Source organism: Erythrolamprus reginae, chromosome 3 (genome assembly GCF_031021105.1).
Source record: "Erythrolamprus reginae isolate rEryReg1 chromosome 3, rEryReg1.hap1, whole genome shotgun sequence".
In the NCBI taxonomy this organism is placed as follows: domain Eukaryota; kingdom Metazoa; phylum Chordata; class Lepidosauria; order Squamata; family Dipsadidae; genus Erythrolamprus; species Erythrolamprus reginae.
The window spans coordinates 74,788,389-74,815,279 of record NC_091952.1 but is presented as its reverse complement, the minus strand read 5'-3'; the positions used below and the strand labels follow the sequence as shown (position 1 = coordinate 74,815,279).

Here is a 26,891-nt window from a genome sequence, read left to right as displayed (position 1 = left end):
GGCTAAGCTGCCTTTTATCTTACCAGTCCTTTGGCTGTGTTGCCTTGCCAGTCTCCCAAGGTCATTCCCGTTTACCATTAAAGCGGCCTCACATCAAGTCAGATTTGGTCCAATTTACTCAACGGCATTCTGTGTAAAAACATCTCTATTGAAAATATCCCCCTGTGATATACTGCTGACTTTAAATTTTCTGCGTATTTCAGAATGTTTTCCAGGCCTTTATTGTTTTCATTGGTGGCAATGTTACTATACCATGGCTATGACATTATCAATAAAAGGGACAGGCTTTTAAGTAATCTCTAAAACACAGACTAGTGATTTTGATGGTTTTTGTTCCCTTCAGTCTATGTCATGAATGCATTGACCCATGTTGTCAGTACCCAGAATTTATAGCTGAAAGTAATATGCCAGAGTTCCATTTCATAATAAAATCAATCTTTCTCTTTAGTATCCAGAACAGCAATTTAAGCTCAATATGAAGACAAAGAAATCTGTGACTTATTTTTTACTATACTCTATAAATTGGAGCATCTACATTGTATATTGTCTTCTTACGTGTTGCTTCTCTTTCACATAATAAAATCCCAGATATAGATATCTGGTACAATGGAATTCATAAACAGAATGAGGATAAATTTTCCTTGCTCACTCACGTATGGAAACTTTCTTCACCCTTCCTGCAGCTGTGAAATTGGTTTGAAATGATGGACTGATATTACTTCACAAGTTACTCTTTACACATCAGAGCTATTTTACTAACTACAAAACATGCTGTCCTCAGGGGAGCAGTCAGCTACTTCCTGTGTAAAATGATGAATTCTGTTGCTATTTGTATTTAAAGTTGGTGTTCATCCTGTATGTATGGTGATAATGTCTTTTGAGCTTAAAAAACACCAGCAAAGATATATGCTTTATTCTCTTGTATTAATTACAGAAAATCCATGATGAAATCTAGTGTGACTTGACTCCATAAACACTAAATTTTTAAATGTGAACATAAGCATGGACCCTTTTGGTTTCCATTGAGTTTTGTCAAATAAAGGAATGATTAGATATTAGAAGAATGCTTTAGAAGATAATAGTAAAAGATATAAAGTGACAAGATATCCCATAAAATCTAAAAACATGTTTTTAGGAAAGTATAGCTGTATCCCTTGGGAGCCTTTGTGGTGGAATTTTTCTCTCATTTTCTATTGAAACTCCATAAGCAAAAAATCACATTGGGTTCTTTGCCTGAGTAAAATGTATGTGTACATGAAGCTAGGATTCTTAACGTATACTCATACAAAATTGTTTTTAAGGCAATAGAGTGCAATTTAAAAAATAGTAAACCTGATGTTTGCAATTGGAAAAATAAAAATACAACAGAACAATACGCTAAAATTTAGTATACTTTCAAACAGTAATTTGTAAACTATTATTTGGACTACATGTGCTCTTCTATGGGATCAAACTACAAACTGCCAGTGAGAGGAACAATGAAAAAAAATATTTGGGGTTGTTTTTGCACCAAAAGGTACTGCAGCTTGAGTTTAAGCCAACATTTCTATATGGCTCAATTGAATGCACAGGATGAAAAATGGCTTCAAGTGATAGGAAAATCAGCAATGAATATGTATTAGTGTCTACCTACTGCATGCTGGTGTTTCTTCTTTGTCCCATTATTTTGCTACAGCTACATCAGAATGTAGATAAATGAAATTTAACCTAGAAGCCATTCGAGCTACCTCACCTGCAAAGGCATAGGAATAAATTACCATATGGGGGCAGGGTTATTTTACAATGGGGGGCAGGAGGCGGTGAGAAGAATGGTTTGTGATGTTATAATCACAGCATTAATCATTTATATCTAATAGGTGTGAAATATATGAGAAGCTCAGTTCCAGGGAACAAGAGTTTTATACCACAACAGCTGACATAATATCCTGTTTTAGACAGAGCCAATTATTGCTGGTTAAATAAAGTACCTCTTAAAACATATTAATAAATGCCCCAGGGTAAACAGAGGTGTTATAGTGATGTTTTGAAAACCATAAAAGGTTGGATCATTCCTTTGCTACTGAAAGAATCCACTTGGCAAGACCAAAGTACTGATAGGAGCACAATGACTTCTTTCTGCCACAGTGCCAGTCTTGAAAAAGAGAACTTGTGGCCCTAAAGCCACTTCTGGCTTCTGACTACTCATGACTGCAACTGCTGCAATTTTGTACTAAAGCTTTTTGCTCCTTTGAAACAGAAACTGCGTAAACATAAATGTAGCGTACGGTAAACCCTAAAATAAGTTTAACATACAGTGGTACCTCGGCACTCGACCACAATTTGTTCCAGAAGTGTGGTCGAGAACCGATTTGGTCGAGTACCGAATTTATTTATCCCATAGGAAATAATGGAAATGGATTTAATTGGTTCCCAGCCCCTGTTAACTCGCTGGGAACCAATTAAATCTATTTTCTTTATTTCCAATGGGATAAATAAATTCGCTACTCCAAGCTGCAGGAAAGGTGGGGGCTGCTGCAATCCCGGCAGCTTTGTGTGGGCTCTTTTCCTCATTGCTTCCTTTTATTACCTGTAAGCAGCTTCAAAAACTTTCTCCTTCCCTGTGGCTGCAACAGCGGCGGCTTCCCTTCCAGTAGCAAGAGCGCCGGGAAGTCATGTAATGAAGGGAAGCTGCTGGAGCGGCAGCAACTGCTGAGATGGCTCCGGCGGCTTCCCTTCATCACATGACGTTCCCGGTGCTGTTGCTACTGGAAGGGAAGCCGCCGCTGTTGCAGCCACAGGGAAGGAGAAAGTTTTTGAAGCTGCTTACAGGTAATAAGAGGAAGTAATGAGGAAAGGAGCCCCCAGAAGCTGCCAAGATTGCAGCAGCCCCCACCCTTCCTGCAGCTTGGAGCTCTTAGAGAGCTCCTCAGCCCCCTGAAGCTGCCGGGATTACATTTCGGATAATGAACAAAATTTTCTCTGGCTGTTCGGTATCTGAATTTTTGTTCAGATACCGAAGCAAGTTTTTGCCAAAAATTTTGTTCGTTATCCGAAATGTACGAGAAAGGAAGCATTCGAGTACCGAGGTACCACTGTACTTTAAAAAGAAATGGGTTCCCCAAATATCTCCTAATCCAAAAAAGTGGAAAATCATCCCACCCACCATTTTTATCATTTGGGGACCTAAAGGAAATTTATGGCAAGTGATAAGATAAAGGTGCTATACATAATGTTATGCAATGTATAATGTTATATAAACTACTGGTTATTAACATCATTGTTTGTTTATTTTGTATTCTCCAAAATAGCTTCAGAAAAGTTTCTTTTATTAAAATATATGGTCATAGATCAAAGATGTTGGAGATAAAAATGAGATTAAAAATAATAAGTAAAAGACACAAACACACATACACGCCCGTCTAAATTGGCAAATTCATATACCGGTATTTATTTTTATTTATTTGTTAAACATATGCCACTGATCTTGCTAAAGGTAACTCCAGGCAGTTTACAATCAATCAGTAAAAATGCCAATATAATACATTAAAATGATAAATTACAATATTAAATTTGAAAATTACTGAAGAGGAAGAGAGCAAGATGCATATGAGAAGGAGATGGGTCCATTAACCAACTTATTTTTATTTTTATTATATTCATATCCCACTTTTATTATTTATTAAACATACCTGAAGGAAGCAAATATAGCTCATAGCCTGATGTCTAAGCCACTAGACTAAATTACTGTAATTTCAATATGGTCTTTTTAGAAAAGAAACACTAATAACAAACTAATTTTAGCACAGTTTTGGGTGAACCACAGTTTGGAGACCAAAAACCACGTTATGTGATGTTCTGGTTGTCAAACAGGCATATATGTATCTTTCTGCTGCTGTAGCTCACAAACTTCCCAAAGCCTATTATGGTTATAAATAGTGTTGGGCGAACCCAACGAAGTTCGGGTTCGGCGAGTTCTGCCGAACTTTGCCGTGAAGTTCAGGTGAGTTTGCCGAACCTGAACCTGAACCTGAACCGAACAGCAGCAGTGCCGCTGTGGCGTCTTTTTATTTTTCTTTTTACGGAAAAGGATGCCGCAGCGGTGCTGCAAAGGAAAGGAGATGGGGAATCCCACGATGGGATTCCGGGGGCGGGGCTTTGACGTCACGGAGACTCCTTCCTCCCCGTTTCAGCCAGCCAGGAAGTAGTCTCCATGAAGTCAAAGCCCCGCCCCCAGAATTCCATCATGGGATTCCCCGCCTCCTTTTGCTTACGGCGCTACAAGCAAAAGGAGGTGGGGAATCCCACGATGGGATCCCCCACTCTCCACTCTTTGCAAGTTCAGTTCACCCAACACTGGTTATAAAGAATTAAAAAAGCAGACTCATGGTTGTGCAAGATGTACTTTGTTGTTGTTGTTGTTGTTCTCTTCTTTATGCAGTTATTTCGATCATAACGTCTTACGCATAGAAACTTAGCTTCCCAGCAAGTGAATCAATGTTGGGACAAAATGGTACAGGGCTAGATTACTCAATGGATTAATCTCTCAAAATTAAAAAGCCGGAGTGATGCTGTGTGTGTGTAGTGCTGTTCCTTTGAGGCATCCTGATTAACTGGACATCTTGTTGCCCTTTACAGGAAATTACTGAAAGGAAAAGTGGAGTTGCGCCCCCTCCCCATACACACCTTCTCTCCAGACCTACATTTCTGCTTCTTCCTGTTTAAAAAGACTCCCTGTTGGGGCACCGCCTTATATCCCATTACTTGTTTTTATTCCATTCTGAATAACTTAAATGGATCAGACATATGCTTTTTGACATATCCATGTGATTTTTACAGAATTAAATGGCAGTATCGGGATAGGCTATATTCAAATCTGCCATGTACCAAATGTGATTGAAGAGCAGCAGAAGCCCATCTGTGGTGCAGCTGTAGCAGTACAGAATATGTCCAGACCCTTTCCTTGTAAATTGACATAAGGCAGACACTTTGGACAAATGTCTTGATTGCCTTTGTTTCAGAAATGATTCCCCTTAATGGAAGAAATAGGGAACAAAGAAAGCTAAGGGTAAACAGGATGGAACCAAGCTTACTGCTCTGGGAGATTTTGTGTGTGTGTGTGAGAGAGAGAGACAACAATAAAATAAGAACAATACTGTATTCAAGATGCACCAGCTGAGAGAATATATGGATTTGGCTGAATGCCAGAGACTATACAACTACTAAAAATATACCAGGAAAATCAAGTTATATCAGAGATGATAATTTTGCCAGTAATGTTATGCAGTGAGAATGTTGGCAGAATATAGAAGTAAATCTGTTTTATTTTAGTTCCACGTGTATTTGAGAAAAAAAAATCATTTCATATTTTCTCCCTTCTGAACCCCTCTCCCCCAGCTCTCTCCCTTTGTACCTCTGTGTGTGTGTTCATACTAAGCAGCTTTACATCCACAAATATTATTGTGGATTTGTATGTTTCCCCCCTCCTTCAAAATACATAATGGATGCATACTTTTCTGAAAGCCTGTTGGGTGACCATATTTTCTCAACCCAGGAAGAAGGCAGTGGCAAATCACTTCTGAAAACTTACCATGAAAACTTAAGAGAGTAATCCAGGAAGTTTCTGTGAAGTAGCATTGACTTGAAGGTGTTAGTGGGGGGTGTTAGTGGGAGGTCAGAAGTCGGCTCCTCAGTCTCTCCCTTGTGGAGTTCCTCAGGGGTCGGTCCTCTCCCCCCTTCTGTTTAATATCTACATGAAACCGCTGGATGAGATCATCCGTGGCACGGGGTGAGTTACCATCAGTACACTGATGACACTCAGCTGTACTTTTCCACCCCATGTCCTTTCAGTGAAGCAGTGGAAGTGATGTGCCGGTGTTTGGAGGCTGTCAGGGTCTGGATGGGTGCCAACAAGCTCAAGCTCAATCCAGACAAGACGGAGTGGCTGTGGCTACTGCCTCCCAAGGATACATCTATCTGTCCGTCTACTACCCCGGGGGGGGAATTGTTGACCCCCTCAGAGAGGGTCCACAACTTGGGCATCCTCCTTGATCCACAGCTGACCTTAGTACACCACCTTTCAGTTGTGGCAAGGGGGTGCATTTGCCCAGGTTCGCCTGGTCCACCAGTTGCTGCCCTATTGGACAGGAAGTCTTTGCTCACAGTCGCTCATGCCCTTATCACCTCAAGGTTCGACTACTGCAATGCTCTCTACATGAGGCTACCTTTGAAAAGTGTTCAGAAACTACAAATTGTACAAAATGCAGCCGCGTGAACTATTGTGGGCCTACCAAGATATGCCCATGTTTCTTCAGTACTCTGTGGACTGCATTGGCTGCCAATTGGTTTCCGGACCCAATTCAAAGTGTTGGTTATGACCTATAAAGCCTTTCATGGCATAGGACCAGATTACCTGCGGGATCACCTTCTGCCGCATGAATCCCAGCGCCCGGTCAGGTCCCACAGAGTTGGCCTTCTCCTGGTCCCGTCTCTTTGAGAGACCCAGCCCTCTGGAATCAACTCCCCCCCAGAGATTCACACCGTCCCCACCCTCCTTGCATTGTGTAAGAACTTGAAAACACACCTATGTCGGCAGGCCTGGGGACACTAGACCCCAGCCTCTGCCCAGTAAATATATTGAATGTGACAGTATGGATGTGATTGTTTGTTTTTAAATGACTAGTTTTTAAGACACGTTTTTAAAAGTAATTATTCTATTAATTGGCTTAGGAATGTTTTATATTGTATCTTTTTATCGGAATGTTGTGAGCCCCCCTGAGTCCACATAGAGGGGCGGCATATAAGTCCAATTAATCAATCAATAAATAATAAATTGAATAAATAAAATAAAATGTATTATTTCTATGCAACCTCAATTATCATTGAGGAGTACAGAGATAATCTTGAAGGAGGAATGCAAAAACTGTGAAATAAAATCAGCTCAGTCTGTTAAGGAAACTTTAAGATTACCCCACTTCTCTTTAATATGAAAAGTGGAAACTTTTCTTTTCAGGCTTTTACATTAAATTTACCAACATTGTAAAATTGTGTGCCAGAAGTCTTTGCAGCATCTGAAGTGACCTACCTCAAAGGACTGGCCCTTTTTTTCTGCAAAGCTATATTTTTTTTTCATGTGTGTGGTATCCGATCCCTTGGCCTGCGCACATATTAGTCACCCCTTTAATGTAGTTGTTTGATAAGATCTAGGTGAAGATTCAAAGTGTTGGTTATGACCTATAAAGCCCTTCATGGCACCGGGCCAGTTTACCTCAGGGACCGCCTTCTGCCGCACGAATCCCAGCCACCAGTTAGGTCCCACAGGTCCCACAGAGTGGGCCTTCTCCGGGTCCTGTCAACTAAACAATGTTGGTTGGCGGGGCCCAGGGGAAGAGCCTTCTCTGTGACGGCCCCGACCCTCTGGAACCAACTCCCCCCAGAGATTAGAATACCCCCCACCCTCCTTGCCTTTCGTAAGCTCCTCAAAACCCACCTCAGCTGTCAGGCATGGGGGAATTAAGATAATCTTTCCCCCTAGGCTTCTACAATTTATGCATGGTATGTTTGTATATATGATTGGTTTTATAACAAGGGTTTTTAACTGTTGTAGTATTGGATTTTTACATTCTGTTTTTTGTCACTGTTGTTAGCCGCCCCGAGTCTATGGAGAGGGGCAGCATACAAATCCAATAAAATGAAATGAATGAAAATGAAAAGCAGATGTTGGATAACTATCTGTCTGAAGTAGTGTAGGGTTTCCTGCCTAAGCAGGGAGTTGGACTAGAAGGCCTCCAAGGTCCCTTCCAACTCTGCTGTTGTTGATGTTGTTGTTGTTATTATTATTAAAAATATATTTGTCTTACCAAAACAAAGTTTCCTGAGGATCATATGGAGAGTGATTCTTTCCCATAACGGTTCTGATGTGTCCATTCTGAATCTAGGGAGTGACAAATGTAGGTTAACTAAAAAGCAAATCTTAAAAATAACGATTACAGACTAGGTACACCTTTAAAAGATTTTCTATGGATGATAAGAGGGGTGTGTGTGATGCTTTCTCCTTGCTTAAAGAAAGTGCCCTCTGTTGGTTTTAGATAAATTGATTTGAAGTATCGGTTTCCAAATGGTGAAAATCTCCCTATTTCTATTATCGATACACCCATAAACAAACAGTAGGCGAGTCAATATCCTATTACTGCTATGAACAGCTGCAATTTGTTTCTAATTAGAAATTTATTGAATAGTATATCCCATCTTCCTAAGAAAGGGCAGGCTCTTAATGGTTAATAATTGCCTTCCCTAATCTATATATTTTCTGTCAGAATGCTTTTCCTGTTATTTAGTGTTACGTAATGCAAGATATAGGCTGACAACTAAGGGGCAGTTCTCCCACACTGAAGTAAGTAATCTATATCTTATATAGATTATCTATTATGTTAACAGCACCACATGTGGCCCTTATTGTTTTTATTCTGTTTATTATTTCTTTGAAATAAGTGGCTGTTTAACACAGACTTTATTAGCTCCCACTGTTTATTCCTCACATTCATGTCTAATTCTGTTTGTGTCACTAGAGTTATCTGTATTGGTATTATAGTAATTGATGTCAAAAACACAGCAATAACACTGTGACTTAATAATGTTATCTAATGAAACTCCAGGCTGTGGAATATGTATGTTACTGGCACCAAAATAAAGCTTTTAATGTTTTAAAAGTTAACTCTATAAGAAGTAGAACTTCATCTTGCAAGGGCCTGCCAGATGGTTAAAAGCTGATTTCAGATGGAATTGCCTTGGTTATAATTGCTTCACAAAGTAAAACATTAAAAAAAAGAGGACAGTAATTCAGCCCAGGGAAATTGCTTGAGTGAAAAAATGATTTCGCTTGGATACACAACATAAAGGAAAAATATGAAGTTCGAAAGACATGGGTCCAACTAATTGAAAGTAGCTGGCATAGTTCATGTGAAGGTATTAGATATTGACAACTAGAACTTATGCGTCTAGTTTCTCCACATTAAGCAGTTGCTTAATGAAGAAATGAAGTAATCATATATTATAAATACTGTCAGGTGAAAGAAATCAGGAGCCAGGATAGAGTTCAAAAGCAGTGCAAGTTTATTCCATGTTATCTATACACACAAGAGTCTACAGCAGTGTTTCCCAACCTTGCCAACTTGAAGATATCTGGACTTTAACTCCCAGAAGTCCCCAGCCAGCATTTGCTGGCTGGGGAATTCTGGGAGTTGAAGTCCAAATATCTTCAAGTTGGCAAGGTTGGGAAACACTGATCTATAGTATCTACTGACAGTCAGGACAAATTGGCACCAGATAAGAGTCAAAGAACTTCAAAGGGGGCAAACCTAGGTCTCTTATAGCAGTGATGGTGAACCTTTCTTCCCTTGGGTGCAAAAAGTGTGTACAACATGCGCTGTCACATGTGCGCGACTGCCCATACCCATATGCCCCAGCCGCACGTCCCACCCCCTGCATATGCGTGCGTGACCCATCACGCATGCACATGCAACCCCCCCCCCCCCTGTTTTGGCCTTACATCCCAAAACAGTGGTGTTTTTATTCGGTTTATTATTTCTTTGAAATAAGTGGCTGTTTAACACACACTTTATTAGCTCCCACTGCTAATGGAGCTCCCCTCCCACTGCTGTGAGTTCACCTCACAGCTCTCATATTTATTTATTTATTTGTTTGTTTATTTGTTTATTTATTCATTTATTCATTTATTCATTCATTTGTCCAATACACAAATACAGAGGAAGAAAAATAGACATGTAGTAATATATATAAGGGTAAAGTGAACTTAGAGGAGAGGATATATGAAAGAAAGAAAATATATATGATAAGTGAGAGAAAGGAAAGACAATTGGACAGGGGACGAAAGGCACACCAGTGCACTTATGTACACCCCTTACTGGCCTCTTAGGAACCTGGAGAGGTCAATTGTGGAGAGTCTAAGGGAGAAATGTTGGGGGTTAGGGGTTGACACAATTGAGTCCGGCAATGAGTTCCACGCTTCGATAACTCGATTGTTGAAATCATATTTTTTACAGTCAAGTTTGGAGCGGTTTGTATTAAGTTTGAATCTGTTGCGTGCTCTTGTGTTGTTGCGGTTGAAGCTGAAGTAGTCATTGACCGGAAGGATGTTGCAGCATATGATCTTGTGGGCAATACTCAAATCGTGTTTTAGGAGCTGGAGCTGTGAGGGGAGAAAAGCCTCCTTATCTCAAATGTAGCTGCTAGAGTGGGGGGGGAAGCCTCTTTCCCCAAACGGACTTAGGAGAGTGAAAAAGCCTCTTGTGCCAAAACAGCGCTGGGGTGGAATCTCCAGAGACCTGGGAAGGCCCAAGCCACAGAAAATGAGGAGAAAGCCTGAGCTTGTCTGACCCGAAAATCAGCTGACCAATGGGAGGCAAGCAGACATGTGCAGTGGAGCTGAGCTGGTCAACAGCCTGCGTGCCTGCCGAGAAGGCTCTGCGTGCCACTTGTGACACATGTACCATAGGTTCACCATCACGGTCTTGTAGGCATAAAGACTCCAGGCTGATGGGGCGTTTCACCCCACCCTCAGGCTCAGTTGGTCATCTCCTTTAGATACCATCAGCATGGAACAGACTTTCCAAAAGGAAATATCTCACTGTAATGCAATTAAACATCTAGTTTAAAAAGGCCAATTATAAATTATCTGTTTAATTACCTGATAACCTTTCTGGAAATTCTGCTTCAAGAAGTGACTCATCATGTTATCCCCATAAGGGGGAGTTGTGATTAGCTCTGCCCCAGCTGCTGCCCCAAGGACTGTGGATGTGGGGGAGACATCCACATGCTGCAGGCCTGTTTTGCACCCCCCCCCGGTGGAATCTGCTGATGAAGGCTCCTCTGACCAAGAAGACATGAGTGACAGGGAGGAGGAGAGTGTGGCAGACAGCTCAGAAGGAGATCAATTATGTAGCTCCTCCTTGGATTCAGAACAAGAGTTAATGATACAGCCACGCATGCAGAGAGCGATGCTTAGGCAGCAACAACTGAGAGATTATTATCAAAGAAAATGAGGCCACCTGTGGTTGGGTGGGGCTGTGGTAATTAGTGAGGCTGCTATAAATAGCAGCCTGTGGGTTTGGCCATTGTGGAGGATTATCTGATCGTTGTGTTTCGTGACTGCTTTACTGACTTGGACTTTTTGTGTGCTGATTTTTCCCTGCTTTGAAACTAAACCAGAGCAAAGTGTGTTTCACTTTGTGAAAGAGGAAGGACTGTGAATTGCCTCACAGCTGCAAGCTAAGTATCACAGAACTGATAAGGGACTTGTACAAATTACCAGTTGGAAATGAGTGCTCTTTGCTATACCAAAAGAGGGCTTAGTTTAAGTGCATTTTCATTATAAAAAAACATTGTCTTGAATTTTCAAACGTGTGTGTGTGTGTCTGAAATTTGTACCTGTGAATTTTTGGGAGGAGTCTACTAGAGAGCCCGACAGAACAGGGGGTGGGAAATCCCCTTAGTATTAGAGGGATATTTTTGCCCAGATAACCCAGCATGAGCATCACACAGTTCATATTTATTTATATGCAGTATGTCTTAATGACAGCTACTTTAAAAGAATTTTAAAGTATTTTGCATTCACAAATTCTACAAATGCATACTTCATCAAACTATTTGGAAGTTGTTGAATTTGAGAATGACATTCCACTGTAAACTGCAGTACCCTGTTTCCCCGATAGTAAGACACCCCCGATTGTAAGACGTATCAGGGGTTTCAGGGGGGTCGGCTAATATAAGCCGTACCCCAAAAGTAAGACATGTCTTACTTTCGGGGAAACACGGGGTATTGCCGCCTCCCTCTCATCTAGCTGGACCTGGAGAGCGAGAAGGCAGCGAGGGTGAGGAAGGCGCTTGGGAGCGGCGGGGAAAGCAGCAGGGGCGGGGGCCGCCTCCCTCCCTCCTTCCTTCCCAGCTGGCAGCGCACTCCGGGCCTCGCCGGCCGGCCGGCTCCCTCCCCGTCTGTCTTTGTCTTTTTCTGACTCCAGCACGCACCGTTTTTTCCAATATAAGACATACCCCGAAAGTAAGACATAGTGGGGCTTTTGGGGATAAAAAGAAAGTAAGACACTGTCTTACTTTCGGGGAAACACGGTAGTAAAAAAATATGCTTATGCTAAACATTTTGTCTCCCATAGAGAAGAAAATATCATTCAGATGGGGAAAAAAATCTGCTTATATTTTTACCTTTTCTTTTCATGTTTTTTTTTGCCAGCCTTTATCTTCTCAGCTGTTTTAATATTTCCACATAAATTGCTATCTTGTAGTTTTCTGATACCTTTTAACATCCTTTACTGATCTTGTTTCTGAATTGCCATATAGGAAAACAATTTAGTGTTCTGCCCGTTTTCAACAAGTACCAACTTGCAGCATGCATGGTTGCTTAAAGCAAATTCAAAAGTCAAATTCAAGTAAGGAATTAAATATTCATTTACTTTTATTAAGAAAAATAACTCAAGCATTTTCTCTCAGAACAATATATCACTAGAAATGCCCAAACTAACTGCAAGAATAAGCCTTCTTTAATTTTTAGGAACAAGTTATCCATGTGTATGACATTTCTCCATATCTATCTGTATTTCTCCCTGTATATTTAGAATTTAATTCTGGTTTATTTTAAGGTATATTTTTTAAAATCAGTGAATCATTAATTCTGTGACTAGTGTGTGATTTCTCACATGTACATGGTATATTATATCACTCATATGACTGCATAATATACTACTCCAGAAATTTCAAAGAAGAATATCTAAATTGTTTTCATAGCAAGCTCTTGGAGAAAATGGGGAATAAAAATGGGGACAACAGATAGAATATATAACAAGTGAACACTGAATTGTGGCATCAAGCAATATTTCCATCAAGAATATCAACCAATAGAAAAATATAATAAAAGTAAAATGAGAGGAGTTTGGGCTGAGTCTCTTCAATCAGAGAAATCACAGGAATCTCACAAAGAATGCAACAATTGTGGAAGATTTTTGATAATTAAAAAAATGATTATGCTTGCAAGGTTGAAAGAAGTAAATGGGAAAGACAATGGATTAGATCAAGTGTGATACATATACCCCCAGGGGTACGGGAAGAGTTTGATGGGGGGGTACGCGTTGCACCATGTGGTGGGGATATGCACTGCACCGTGGTTAGCTGCACCTAATTCTACGTTCTCATGAGTCAAGTCAAGACAGTATTGTGAGGTGTGAGATGGTTCAGTGTGACACAGTGTGAATATACTGCACATCATTACAGAGACAACTTACTTTGTTAATAGTTAGTGGCTTTTCCAGGTGCCAGTGTATTTTTAGCTTTTGTGCGATTTTTTCTTATAGGAAAAGTTTGTTATGTGCTTTAGTAAGTCCCACTGATTTTGATTATTTTTATAAAATATAATTTTTATCCCTAACATAGATTATGGATCGCTGTATCCGGTTTTAACAGAAAAAGTTTTGAAATACATCTTGCCTTTTCTAACTTCATATTTATGTGAAGTTGCTTTTTTGGCATTTATAGATATTGAGTCGAAAAAAAGGAACAGACTATTGGACGTGGAACCGCATCTCAGATTAAAATTAAAAACCAGGGAATCAAATTATGATGATCTGTCATCTCAGCACAAACAATTTCATCCGTCTCATTGATCCAAATAAATGTTATTTATAATATAACTTTAATTTATATTTTATTTTAAATAATTTTATTTTTCGTTTATTATTATTTTGTGTATGTATAAAAAAAATATATATTTTGATTGTTATTAAAATACATCCATTTTTTTGATGAGGGGTACTAATCGTTACAAAAATTATAGAAGGGGTACATATATGTCAAAAGTTTAGGAAACACTGGATTAGATGATTCGCTATAACCAAAGAAATACAGTAGTCCCTCACCTATCGCTGGTGTTACGTTCCAGACCCGGCCGCGATAGGTGAAATCCGCGATGGGGAATTTATCGACTGATAGTACTTATTTAAGTATTTATATTGTAATTGTTTGGTAAGTTTTCATTGTTTTAAGTGTTTATAAACCCTTCCCACACAGTATTTATTTTAGATACAGTATTTAAATACAGTATTTACAATTTTAGATATATTTTTTTTGAAAAACCTGCCGATCGAGTTCCGTGGGCTGTTTAAATCTGCTGATCGACTTCCTCAGAAACCCGCGAACCAGCGAAGATCCGCAAATGATTTTTCTCATTAATACTTCTTGAAAACCCGCGATGAAGTGAAGCCGCAGTAGGTGAAGCGCGGTATAGCGAGGGACTACTGTAATCAGAATATCCTTGGAGGTGGAAAAAGTTTGTTGCACAGACAAAGCAGAACAGCAATTATATGTTCATACGTTCAGAAATTGAGCTTGATTTATGAGTACTCTGTATTTATGCATCTTGATTCCCTTCTAATAATAAATAATTAAGGTGTTATCTATGCTGTTGAAAGGGAAAAAATGAAGGAAGTGAAAGGTTTTAATTCAGGTGTGTTAACATTATTAGTTTAGCTGCAACTAATAATAAACATAAAGGAAAGTGTGAATTGATGCTGCATTATATGACTAAAGAATTATATTTTTTAAACTGAAAGACAAGGTTAGTTGGTGATTGAGGGTGACATTTTACGTAAAAATCATCTGGTTGCTTCATGATTTGGATTGCATTCGAGCAGGGGTGTCAAACCTGTAGCATCTTGGCAGCATCACGTGATGCATCAGGATTTTTTCTCCCTTCGCTAAACCAGGTGGGGGCGGAGACAGCAAGTGACACATTTGGCCATCGGAGCTGTGAGTTCCGCCACCTGTTTACTGGATCCGTGTCCCTCCTGGTTGGTTTCGGCCAGCAGGGAGGTGACACGGAGCTGGGCCCAGGAGATTACCAACGCTTCCTTGGGGAGGGGAGTTTTTCCATCACTCTATAAAGAAGCGCTTGTGCGCCCCCTCCTCAAGAAGCCCTCTCTGGACCCAGCCGTACTTAACAACTATCGTCCAGTCTCCAACCTTCCCTTTATGGGGAAGGTTGTCGAGAAGGTGGTGGCACTCCAGCTCCAGCGGTCCTTGGAAGAAGCCGATTATCTAGGTCCCCAGCAGTCGGGTTTCAGGGCCGGTTACAGCACGGAAACCGCTTTGGTCGCGTTGATGGATGATCTCTGGCGGGCCCGGGACAGGGGTTTATCCTCTGTCCTGGTGCTCCTTGACCTCTCAGCGGCTTTCGATACCATCGACCATGGTATCCTTCTGCACCGGCTGGAGGGGTTGGGAGTGGGAGGCACTGTCCTTCAGTGGTTCTCCTCCTACCTCTCTGGCCGGTCGCAGTCGGTGTTAGTGGGGGGCCAGAGGTCGACTCCTAGGTTTCTCCCTTGTGGGGTGCCTCAGGGGTCGGTCCTCTCCCCCCTGCTATTCAACATCTACATGAAACCGCTGGGCGAGATCATCCAAGGACATGGGGTGAGGTATCATCAATATGCGGATGATACCCAGCTTTACATCTCCACCTCATGTCCAGTCAACGAAGCGGTGGAAGTGATGTGCCGGTGCCTGGAGGCTGTTGGGGCCTGGATGGGTGTCAACAGACTCAAGCTCAACCCGGATAAGACGGAGTGGCTGTGGGTTCTGCCTCCCAAGGACAATTCCATCTGTCCGTCCATCACCCTGGGGGGGGAATTATTGACCCCCTCAGAGAGGGTCCGCAACTTGGGCGTCCTCCTCGATCCACAGCTCACATTAGAACAACATCTTTCAGCTGTGGCGAGGGGGGCGTTTGCCCAGGTTCGCCTGGTGCACCAGTTGCGGCCCTATCTGGACCGGGACTCATTGCTCACAGTCACTCATGCCCTCATCACCTCGAGGTTCGACTACTGTAATGCTCTCTACATGGGGCTACCTTTGAAAAGTGTTCGGAAACTTCAGATCGTGCAAAATGCAGCTGCGAGAGCAGTCATGGGCCTACCTAGGTATGCCCATGTTTCACCATCACTCCGCAGTCTGCATTGGTTGCCGATCAATTTCCGGTCACAATTCAAAGTGTTGGTTATGACCTTTAAAGCCCTTCATGGCATCGGACCAGAATATCTCCGAGACCGCCTCCTGCCGCACGAATCCCAGCGACCGATTAGGTCCCACAGAGTGGGCCTTCTCCGGGTCCCGTCAACTAAACAATGTCGGTTGGCGGGCCCCAGGGGAAGAGCCTTCTCTGTGGCGGCCCCGGCCCTCTGGAACCAACTCCCCCCGGAGATTAGAACTGCCCCTACTCTTCCTGCCTTCCGTAAACTCCTTAAAACCCACCTTTGCCGTCAGGCATGGGGGAACTGAAACATCTCCCCCGGGCACGTTTAATTTATGCATGGTATGTCTGTGTGTGTGACTGTTAGCATATGGGGTTTTTAAAATATTTAAATATTTTAAATCTGTCTGATTGCTTATGATTTGTTTTTTACATGTTGTGAGCCGCCCCGAGTCTTCGGAGAGGGGCGGCATACAAATCTAAGTAATAAATAAATAAATAAATTTGGCTTGCGGGCCCAAGTTTGACACCTCTGCACTAGACCTTTCACTCACCCAGCTTTTAATCTGATGCCTTAACCCGGTGCTTCTCAATTATTTTCTGTTACGCCCCTCCCGGGAAGAAGTAAACATTTCACACACACCCCAAGTCTCCACTGACACACGTCTCACAGCCCACCCTGCCTGATCTGCCACCCCCAAATTGTGCCGCACTGCGAGAGGCGCATCCCACCTGACACTTGTACCAGTACCTCCATCACATTCCTCAGCATTATTATTATTATTATTATTATTATTATTATTATTATTATTATTATTATTATTTAGATTTGTATGCCGCCCCTCTCCGTAGAGCATTGTGTCCAGGGCAGCCCATTCTAAAAGAAAACATCTCGCAAGTTCTAGAAGTTTGATTGAACTCACAAGACGTTTTCTTTTAGAACAGGCTATCCTGGACACAATGCCAAGGAACGTGATAGAGGTATCGATACAACTGTCAGGAAGGAAGCGTGTCCTACTTCATGTGGCTAAAAAAAAAGCACGTTCCCCAAGGTCACACGCCCCCCCAGCATCGCTTTGCGCCCCCCCACTATTTGAATAGCACTGCCTTAACCAATACATCCAATTGACTCTTGTATACACATTATTAAATTGCAATTACTAACAGTATTAAGTAGATTGTGTCTTAATAGTATTAAGTCGAATGTATGTTGTATGAATAAGTGTAAATTCTTAATGTAAGTATATGTGAAACCGTTTATCTGTTTGTATGTGTGTCTTTGTGTCTGTCTGGGAATAAAATACTATTACCTCTCAAATGGCTGGAAAAATAGTGGAATAGTGTATAAAGGCACTTATTTTTAAAAAATCAGAGGAAAAATAAATGAGCTTTAGAAAGAAAACAGTAATTAAAGTAATGTTCACTACTGTTATGTTTCACACCAGCAACCTTTTTTTTTTTTTTACAAAGAAGGAGTTACAGTAACAGTGTAGTTGCAAAGAGTAAAGAGGAAATTTAAAAGGAATTAGAGCTGCTAATAAGATTGGCTCAGTTGAAAGGGAATTTCTTCTTCTATAAAGCAACCAATGATTTTCTGGAGGTATCCTGTAATTAAATAGAATTCTTCCAGCTGAAATGGAAGGCAATTAAGTTTGTGATGGGAGGAAAGTGCTTTAAAAAGTGATATCTTTGATATCTTGGGGGGGGGGGATGTTTGCTATCCCATTCTGGTGATTGGCCAACTAAGCAGTGAGACCCCTATAACTTCTTGGGAACAAATGTAAAGAAACCAGGTCAAGCTCTATTTGGCAGAATTTAAAGAGGAAGTAGAGAAATTCATTTACTGGATAGGTAGAAAATGTTACTAAAAATCTTCAGTTTAGAAGTTTCTTCAGAGATAGGATTCAGCAGGTTCTGGCCGGTTCTTGAGAATCAATAGTGGAAATTTTGAGTACAGTGTTCCCTCGCTTTTCGCAGGGGATGCATTCCAAGACCGCCCGCGAAAGTTGAATTTCCGCGAAGTAGAGATGCAGAAGTAAATACACTATTTTTGTCTATGAACAGTATCACAAGCTTTCCCTTAACACTTTAAACCCCTAAATTGCAATTTTCCATTCCCTTAGCAGCCATTCAGATTATTACTCACCATGTTTATTTATTAAAGTTTATTAAAAATATATATTTATTAAAGGCAGACGAAAGTTTGGCGATGACATATGATGTCATCGGGTGGGAAAAACCGTGGTATAGGGAAAAAACCGGCAAAGTATTTTTTTAATTAATATTTTTGAAAAACCGTGGTATAGACTTTCCGCGAAGTTTGAACCCACGAAAATCGAGGGAACACTGTAGTTCGGAGAACTGGTAAATATCGCCTCTGACTGCACCCCCCCCCCCACTACTCTCTGCCTCCCGAGTTCCAGCTGATCAGGAGGAAATGGGGATTTTGCAATAAACTTCCCCTGGAGTATGATGAGAATGGAGATTTTACAGTATCCTTCCCATGCCATCACCACCAAGCCAGGCCCAACAAGCCAGGCCACACCCACCAAACTACACCCACAGAACCAGTAGTAAAAACATTTGAATCCCGCCACTGAGTCTCTTGCAAAGTTTTAAGAAGAGTTAGTGTTCAACTGTATCGAAACATCTTTGAATAAAGCTTCAGTGAACTCATCTTACGATAAGAAAATAATTGACCTGTTTATGATGTCTTTCATTTGGATTCAGATAATGAAACAAAGAACAAAACAGTAGTGAGGACCATCTTGCAGATAATCTAATCTTAAATGAATTTGTTAATTTACACAAAATAATAGTTTCTTTGTACTTTTTGTACTCACCCTGAGTTAATTGTGGCTAGAATTAAATTGAAGAAATCAGCAAAAACCCCTAAGGGCATCAAGAGAAGTTAACTGCTGAAAGGGGGGGGGGGGGGAAGAGGGAATATATTACTAGGAGAAAAGGTTAAAAGAATGTTCAAAGTTTAGTCTTAAGTCAGAAAAATGTAATAAAGAATTTCAGCAATAAAGTATTTTAAGGTCAGCCAAGTACAGCTATATTCAGGGACAAATCCATATACTATTTAAATTTGAATTTGAGGTGAAGAACAACAGTGTAGTTATTAGAATGAAATGCAATGGAATAATAACAGTATTTTATGGATTGTGCTATGTGGATTCTATTCAAATATTCTGAGTAATGATAGCTCCAGAATTAAGATACGGAGAGGTGGTTCCCTTGCAGGAATTGAAGTAGACAGTATAGGATAAGATTCATTTTAACTTTTGTTGTGAATATAAATGATGTACGGGATAAAGATAAGGAGGAAACAAAGAAAGCTATAACTAGGGAGAATAGATTCTTATGAGCTATCTATGACAACTGCAATGCCTCTAGATACCATATCTTTTCAGCATAGGAGCAAATGTATTTCTAACTTTATCGAGATTCAGCCGGAAATGTTATGCCACCTTTGTGTGTGTGTGTGTGTGGAAAGAGAGGAACAGAAGAGAAGAGGGGAGGGGAGATAGATAGAAGGAAGAGATTTATTTACAAGAAATACATTATGTACATAGGCAAAGCCATATCCTTACCATATCCTACAGGAGGATAATCCAAGGGCATGTACTCTATGTCAGTGGTGGGTTGCTGCCAGTTCAGACCGGTTTTGGACTGGTTCTTTAGCGGAAATTTATTTAATTATTTATTTATTGGATTTGTATGCCGCCCCTCTCCATGGATTCAGGGCGGCTAACAACAGTGATAAAAACAGTATGTAGCAATCCAATAATAAAACAACTAAAAAACCCTTATTATAAAAACCAGACATACATACAGACATACCATGCATAAACTGTAGAGGCCCAGGGGGAAAGAATATCTCAGGTCCCCCATGCCTGACGGCAGAGGTGGGTTTTAAGGAGCTTACAAAAGGCGAGGAGGGTGGGGGCAATTCTGATCTCAGGGGGGAGTTGGTTCCAGAGGGCCGGGGCCACCACAGAGAAGGCTCTTCCCCTGGGTACCACCAAACGACATTGTTTAGTTGACGGGACCCAGAGAAGGCGCACTCTGTGGGACCTAATCGGTCGCTGGGATTCATGCGGCAGAAGGCGGTCCCGGAGATAATCTGGTCCAGTGCCATGAAGGGCTTTAGAGGTCATAACCAACACTTTGAATTGTGACCGGAAACTGATCGGCAACCAATGCAGGCTGCGGAGTGTTGGTGTGACTTGGGCATTTTTGGAAAAGCCCATGATTGCTCTCGCAGCTGCATTCTGCACGATCTGGAGTTTCCGAACACTTTTCAAAGGTAGCCCCATGTAGAGAGTGTTACAGTAGTCGAGCCTCGAGGTGATTTACCATTTACCAAATTTACCGTTGCTCGCCGAACTGGCAGCAATGACCAGTGGTCCATGCTTCTGAACTGGTATTCAGGGCTCCGCAGCTTGCAAAAAAAAAATCTCTACACATGTGCAAAGGCTTGTGCGCTTGTGAAAACCATGCACTTCCTTCGTGATGCGAACTGTTCCATGTGTTAACTTTAGCAAAAAAGCAGAAAAATGTTATCTCACATTAATAATATGTTAGCCAAAGAGCTGGAATATTTCTAAAAAGTACAGACAAGCAAAGAACTTAGTAAATCCATAATTTCCTGTCTGTAGCCCACTTCTTCCTTTTTTTTCAATGTGTCGTGCGGTTCTGAAAACTCAAGTGGCTGTTGGATCCACATCTCTAACAGAATCAATAGCCTCAAGTGGCACTGTTGTTGTTTTCAGGTCATCTTAAGTAAAAAAGACTGTGTTAATTTGAAAGTGTTTTTGAAAAGTTAGAGAATGAAAGCATTGGCAATAAGGAAAGGACCACAGATTTATTATGAAAGATATTAGATGTTATATTGGTTTATTTGTGAAGAAAATCTGTGTGGTTGCTAAGACCCAACATCAATTTGATGGCAATCAATCAATCTTGGATTATAAATTGCCTAGTGCTGATAGGTCAACAAGTTAAATTTATAAAGAACAAGGTTATCACAGAGTTTTCATAACAGAAAAATGAATATCTATTAATTAGGGAAAAAAATTGTTCTAAGGAGGAATGGAGTACTAGGATTTAGGATCCAAAGGCATACTGCAAATGTAATTATCTATAACTGCTGAAAGTAGCCACACCATTTCTCAGGATTGTGTGACAGACCTCCACAATTTCCATATGATCCTGGGAAAGGACATATTTAATTTTAGGAATTACATTATTTTGCCTTTGAATCCAAAGTCATACATAGTCCTCTACTTGTCAGAAAGGTTCATGTAGCATCTGGGAACTGTGTTCATTCACTAGATAACATTTTATTACACAATACTAAAACTTCTAGTTCACATATTTATTTATTTATTTATTGTTTGTTTGTTTGTTTGTTTGTTTTGTGAAGTACATATTGGAGGTATGTAAAGATATAATAATATTCATATGCATGATACTAGTAACAAGAAAAAAAATAAGAAGAAACATTAGATATAATAATATTCATATGCATGATACTAGTAACAAGGAAAAAAATAAGAAGAAACATTAGATATAATAATATTCATATGCATGATACTAGTAACAAGAAAAAAAATAAGAAGAAACATTAGATATAATAATATTCATATACATGATACTAGTAAAAAAATAAAAGAAACATTAGGACAGGGGACGGAAGGCATGCTGGCGCACTTATGCACACCCCTTAGATGATACTGAACAAACAGAACTTGGAAAAAGGAGAACTTTTTAGTTTAGTGCTCACGAAGGCATGCTTCCCATTCTCAAGGACTTCCAAGTGTCACTAAAAGAATAGAGACAGCATAATGATGAGAATTAGATTAGAAGAGGATCAATAGGCCTGACAATAAATGAAAGTAACACAGACATTATTGAACAGATGAGACAAGATAAATTAAAGTGGATGGTGTATTCTGTAATGCTAGTGCTACATAAATGTAGGACCAAAAGAATTTAGAAAGGACACTAACTATTAGAAAGCCTAAAAAAGAAAAATAAATGGCAAACAAACATTAATATGATACTGTGAAAAGAGGAGAAACAAGTATATAAAGTTTTTTGCTTTTTAAAAATTTATTTCTGGGTCTATATATTACATCTTGAAACAAATATTTCTGCAAGAAGTCCAAGAATAAATACGAAAACATTTTATTTTCATATATTTCTGCAGAGAGGGGCGGCATACAAATCTAATAAATCTAATAAATAAATTTCTGGCCTGTGGGCTATACAAACAGCTGGATCTAAAGACCTCAAATTTCAACCAAAATCCAACTTTTATTCTTTATGCAGTTGAGGTATCCTTGGAGAGTAGTCCTATGGCATATTGGAAACTAAGGATAAAAAAGCTATAAGAATTATTAGTACAGGAGAACTACAGAATGTTTAGCACTCAGTACTAGTGATGGACCAACTGAACCCGCACAATTCGGGTCTGTACCGAATTTTGCGGTGTTCGGTATGTCGAACACGAACACGAAATTTTTCCAAAGTTCGGGCAAAGTTCAGGATTGTGTTCGGCGTTCGGAGCTTTGACATCACCGGCAGGTTGCTAAGGACGCCAAGGTGATCACTTCCTGGATTTCATGGAAACCAGGAAGTGATCACCTTGGCGTCCTTAGCAACCTGCCGGTGACGTCAAAGCTCCGCCCCCAGAATCTCTTCATGGGAGGGATTCCCCATTTGGTTTCAAGTTCGGGTTCAGTTTGAGTTCAGCTGAATTTTGCAGAAAATTCAGCCGAACTTGCCGAACCTGAACACCGTTGGGTTCGCCCATCACTACTCAGTACCTGTAGCAAACCTATTGGATTGCTGTGGCAATAGAATCCCACAACAATTGGTGATGCCATACTTTATAAGTCAGACTAAATTAACTGATTTGAATTTGTAGTATAAAAATTGATATTTTGCATTGGATTATTTTGATGGGACTGCTGCCATCATAAATAGGAATACAGTGAAGGGCTACCAAAATTTTTACTACCACACTGTGGGCGTGGCTTTTGCAGGAGGCCCTGCATTATCTTTCAACATCTTTCCGTGCAAATTGGGTGGTCTGGGGTGGAGCTCCATTTTTGCTACCCTACTGCATTCCACCCCGTCTGGGCAGCAGCTCACCCCTGGGAATATCCATAGTAAACAGATATAAGAAAAGTCAGTAATGTATAGTTTGTAATAATGCATAATGAATTAAATAAAATTAATAATTGTGGTAAAAAGTGGCTATAATCCATATCATAATCACCTGCCAGGAATTCTTTTTAATGAATACCACCACTTTTTGGAATAAAATTTGCAAACTAAGTAATTTGAGAAAGCTTCTTTCCTTTCCTTTTTAATTTGTTTCAGTTTGATTCATTCTACAGAGATGCTGGTGCACAGACATGGCTACGAAAAATACAGACAATTAAAAAGAGCTCAAACTAAGAATGTTAATTAAGACTACAGTACTTGAACACAGAATCCCGAGCATTAATTCCTTTCACTAAGTCATATCATATTACTCCTTGGTTGATGTATTAAATGCTTCCTTTATTTGAAGCAGGGGGGAAAAGTCTAAACAGAGATGTATGTATGTACATTCATCATCAATTTAATTACTAACACTCTTAACACAAATTAGGGAGCCTTCAAAAAGTCAATGCTAGACACACATGGCTTTCATATTGGTGAGCCATGTAAGTTGTAATTAATTCTACTGCAAATGCCAGAACAGTAGCGTTGTACATCTAAACTGACCTGCTAAAATTAGTTACCTTTCAGCAACTCCTTTTATCATTTGTTTTTCAGCAACAGCGGCAACTTGACCTCTTGACTATAACCAACCCTGGTGAGTACGGAACAAAGCTCAGTTTTTTCCCTCCCTATCTTTTCTTAAAGAGATGGTTGTCTGAAAGTGTCTCTTTATCCCTTCTCTGACATGCAAAATGAAAAACACTGTTCCCCAGAAAATCTTTAACATAATAACAACTGACAGCTCTATTGTGTTTGGTAAAGCCCCGGGCAGTTATCCTTTCACGGAGCTGCCTCTTCAGACCTTTACTTTGTGAATTTGAGTGTTGATATTTCTATAAACCTCCTGGGGTTATTTTAGTGGTATATCTGCAGGGTAGATATACTATAATTCGCAAGGTATGTTCAACTATCACAGAAACATTCTGTTTAACTTTCTGTAGCAGTAACGTTATATATTTACTAAAAATCAGAGGGAGCCTATATTACTTTTCCATGTTGTGGCAAGGGAGAATTGATAGTTTGATTTGGAAGATGCTTTAACTTTCTCTCTCTCTCTCTCTTTTAAAAGAGGCTTCCAAAATTGTATAATGTGACATATGGCTTTTGATACATACTGCTTATTTAATATAGTGGGATTTAATCGTGCTACAAACTGTTCAAATGTAAAGCTATTTCTTGGTTTTCTGGCAAATGCTTAGAGGAGCAGTATGATTCTTGTGGAGTCAAGGCAGGATGACTGTGATGGATTGTATCTACAAAGGGGTTAGTGGTGTGATAGACTATAGAGAAGTGGAAGAAGCACATTCCAAGGAGGTGGAATTGACAAGCGATAACACAACCTGCACTTGAAATGGAAAACGAGAAAGAGATTTAGAACAGCCACTTGTTAGAGCTCCCCAGTGTATAACTGTTAAGGTTAAATTGATATAGGTTTAGTCTGGCACGTGAAGAACTGCATTTTGACTGGATTGTTACATGTGATTCTTAGGCTGGGCTTCCCATCGTCTCTTGTCACCAAAGCAGTTACTGTAAACGCAATGGTTTGTCTGTTCTTGTAGCTAAGAAACTGGATTTAAATATTGATCCTGAAGTCAATATTGATAGCCCTCAATTAGATACTAAGATCCAGACATCACTTTTTGATGAGATTAAACATACAGTGTTCCCTCGATTTTCGCGGGTTCGAACTTCGCGAAAAGTCTATACCACAGTTTTTCAAAAATATTAATTAAAAAATACTTTGCAGTTTCCCCCCCTATACCACGGTTTTTTCCATCTGATGACATCATATGTCACTGCCAAACATTCGTCCGCCTTTAATAAATATTTTTTAATAAACTTTAATAAATAAATATGGTGAGTAATAATCTAAATGGTTGCTAAGGGAATGGGAAATCGCAATTTAGGATTTTAAAGTGTTAAGGGAAGGCTTGTGATACTGTTCATAGCCAAAAATAGAGTATTTACTTCCGCATCTCTACTTCGCGGAAATTCGACTTTCGTGGGCGGTCTCGGAACGCATCCCCCGTGAAAAGTGAGGGAACACTGTATATGCCAGATCACAACTATTTCTGAATTATTTTTTAGTTTCAAGATGGATCAACTAGCTAATGGGTTCTTGAATTCTCTTGATCGAGAATGTTCATTAAAGGTGTAATAATTGTATGCATTGTGTGTCAGCATTGGAATTTAAATCTTATTTCAAGTACCTGATGCAGATATTTTTAAAAAGTTATATCTGGTCATATGATGTAAATGGTGCAGTCATGAACCATTGGATTGGGATTCTGGTAGCTGTCATCCACTAATCCTTGGAGCAGAATATATTTTCTACCACTAATCCATATGAACTAGTACAAAAATGTTTGATATAGTAACTACTTAAGTATCAATATTTCTCAGGGTAATCAATATATATGTTTTGTTCCTTTGTCTGGTTTATTCCTGCAGCTCAAATTCTATTGTCAACTCCATTATTTTAGAAGAGGGGAATAAAATAATGGTTAAATGTTTATGAGAATTCAAACTATTGATGTTGTACAAAAAAAACAGAATAAGAGGAATTTCTTTCTCTCCCCTATGCAAATATCCAGTCTACAGTCAAACTCTGGGAAAATATGAAGACATTTTATATATATCCTTATTATTAAGATTTAAGAATGAATTGTTTAAATCTAGTGTTGAAGACACAGCTCAGTGACAGAATGTCAATTGAGCATACAAGAGTTCTGTTTTCATTCTCTTCTGTATCCGGGAATTATAGGAAAGAACATGATGCAAGCCTCCAGTTCTCCAGAAAGCTAGGATATTCATTACTCTACCAAGTTTATTTAATTTATTTATTTATTTATTTAATTTATTTATTTTGTCCAATACACAATGAAGGTTATAGAGGATATACTTGTAGTAAAATATATCAGAGAAAGAATAGAAGAGAAGATATAGGAATAAAATATATCAATGAAAGAATAGAGAGAGGATATAGGAATAGAAGAAAAGCTATATCAGATATAGGAGAGACAATAGGACAGAGGACGGAAGGCACACTAGTGCACTTATGCACGCCCCTTACTGACCTCTTAGGAATCTGAAGAGGTCAACTGTGGAAAGTCTAAGGGTACAATGTTGGGGGCTAGGGGATGACACTACGGAGTCCGGTAATTACTTCCACGCTTCGACAACTCGATTACTAAAGTCATATTTTTTACAATCAAGTTTGGAGCGGCTAATATTAAGTTTGAATCTGTTATGTGCTCTTGTGTTGTTGTGGTTGAAGTTGAAGTAGTCGTTGACAGGCAGGATGTCGCAGCATATGATCTTGTGTGCAATACTTAGATCATGTTTAATGCATCATAGTTCTAAGCTTTCTAGACCCAGGATTGTAAGTCTAGTTTCGTAGGGTATTCTGTTTCGATTGGAGGAGTGAAGGGCTCTCCTGATGAAATATCTTTGGATATTTTTGAGGGTGTTAATATCCGAGATGTGGTATGGGTTCCAAACAGATGAACTGTATACGAGGATGGGTCTGGCGAGAGTTTGGGGAGAGTGGGGAGAGTCTGGCTTTATTTCAATTATTTTAAAATGATTTTTA

General features: G+C 39.9%; 1 protein-coding gene across 2 annotated transcripts in view; it reads left to right on the top strand.

Annotated features, from left to right (window-relative positions):
* The window catches only part of BEND5 (BEN domain containing 5), a 1,001,406-nt gene that overhangs the window by 434,051 nt on the left and 540,464 nt on the right, over window positions 1-26,891 (top strand). For both annotated transcript variants that reach the window (XM_070745887.1, XM_070745885.1), the window contains exon 6: window positions 23,855-23,894. In XM_070745887.1, the coding sequence (XP_070601988.1) occupies window positions 23,855-23,894 (40 nt within the window). The remainder of the gene's footprint in view (window positions 1-23,854; window positions 23,895-26,891) is intronic.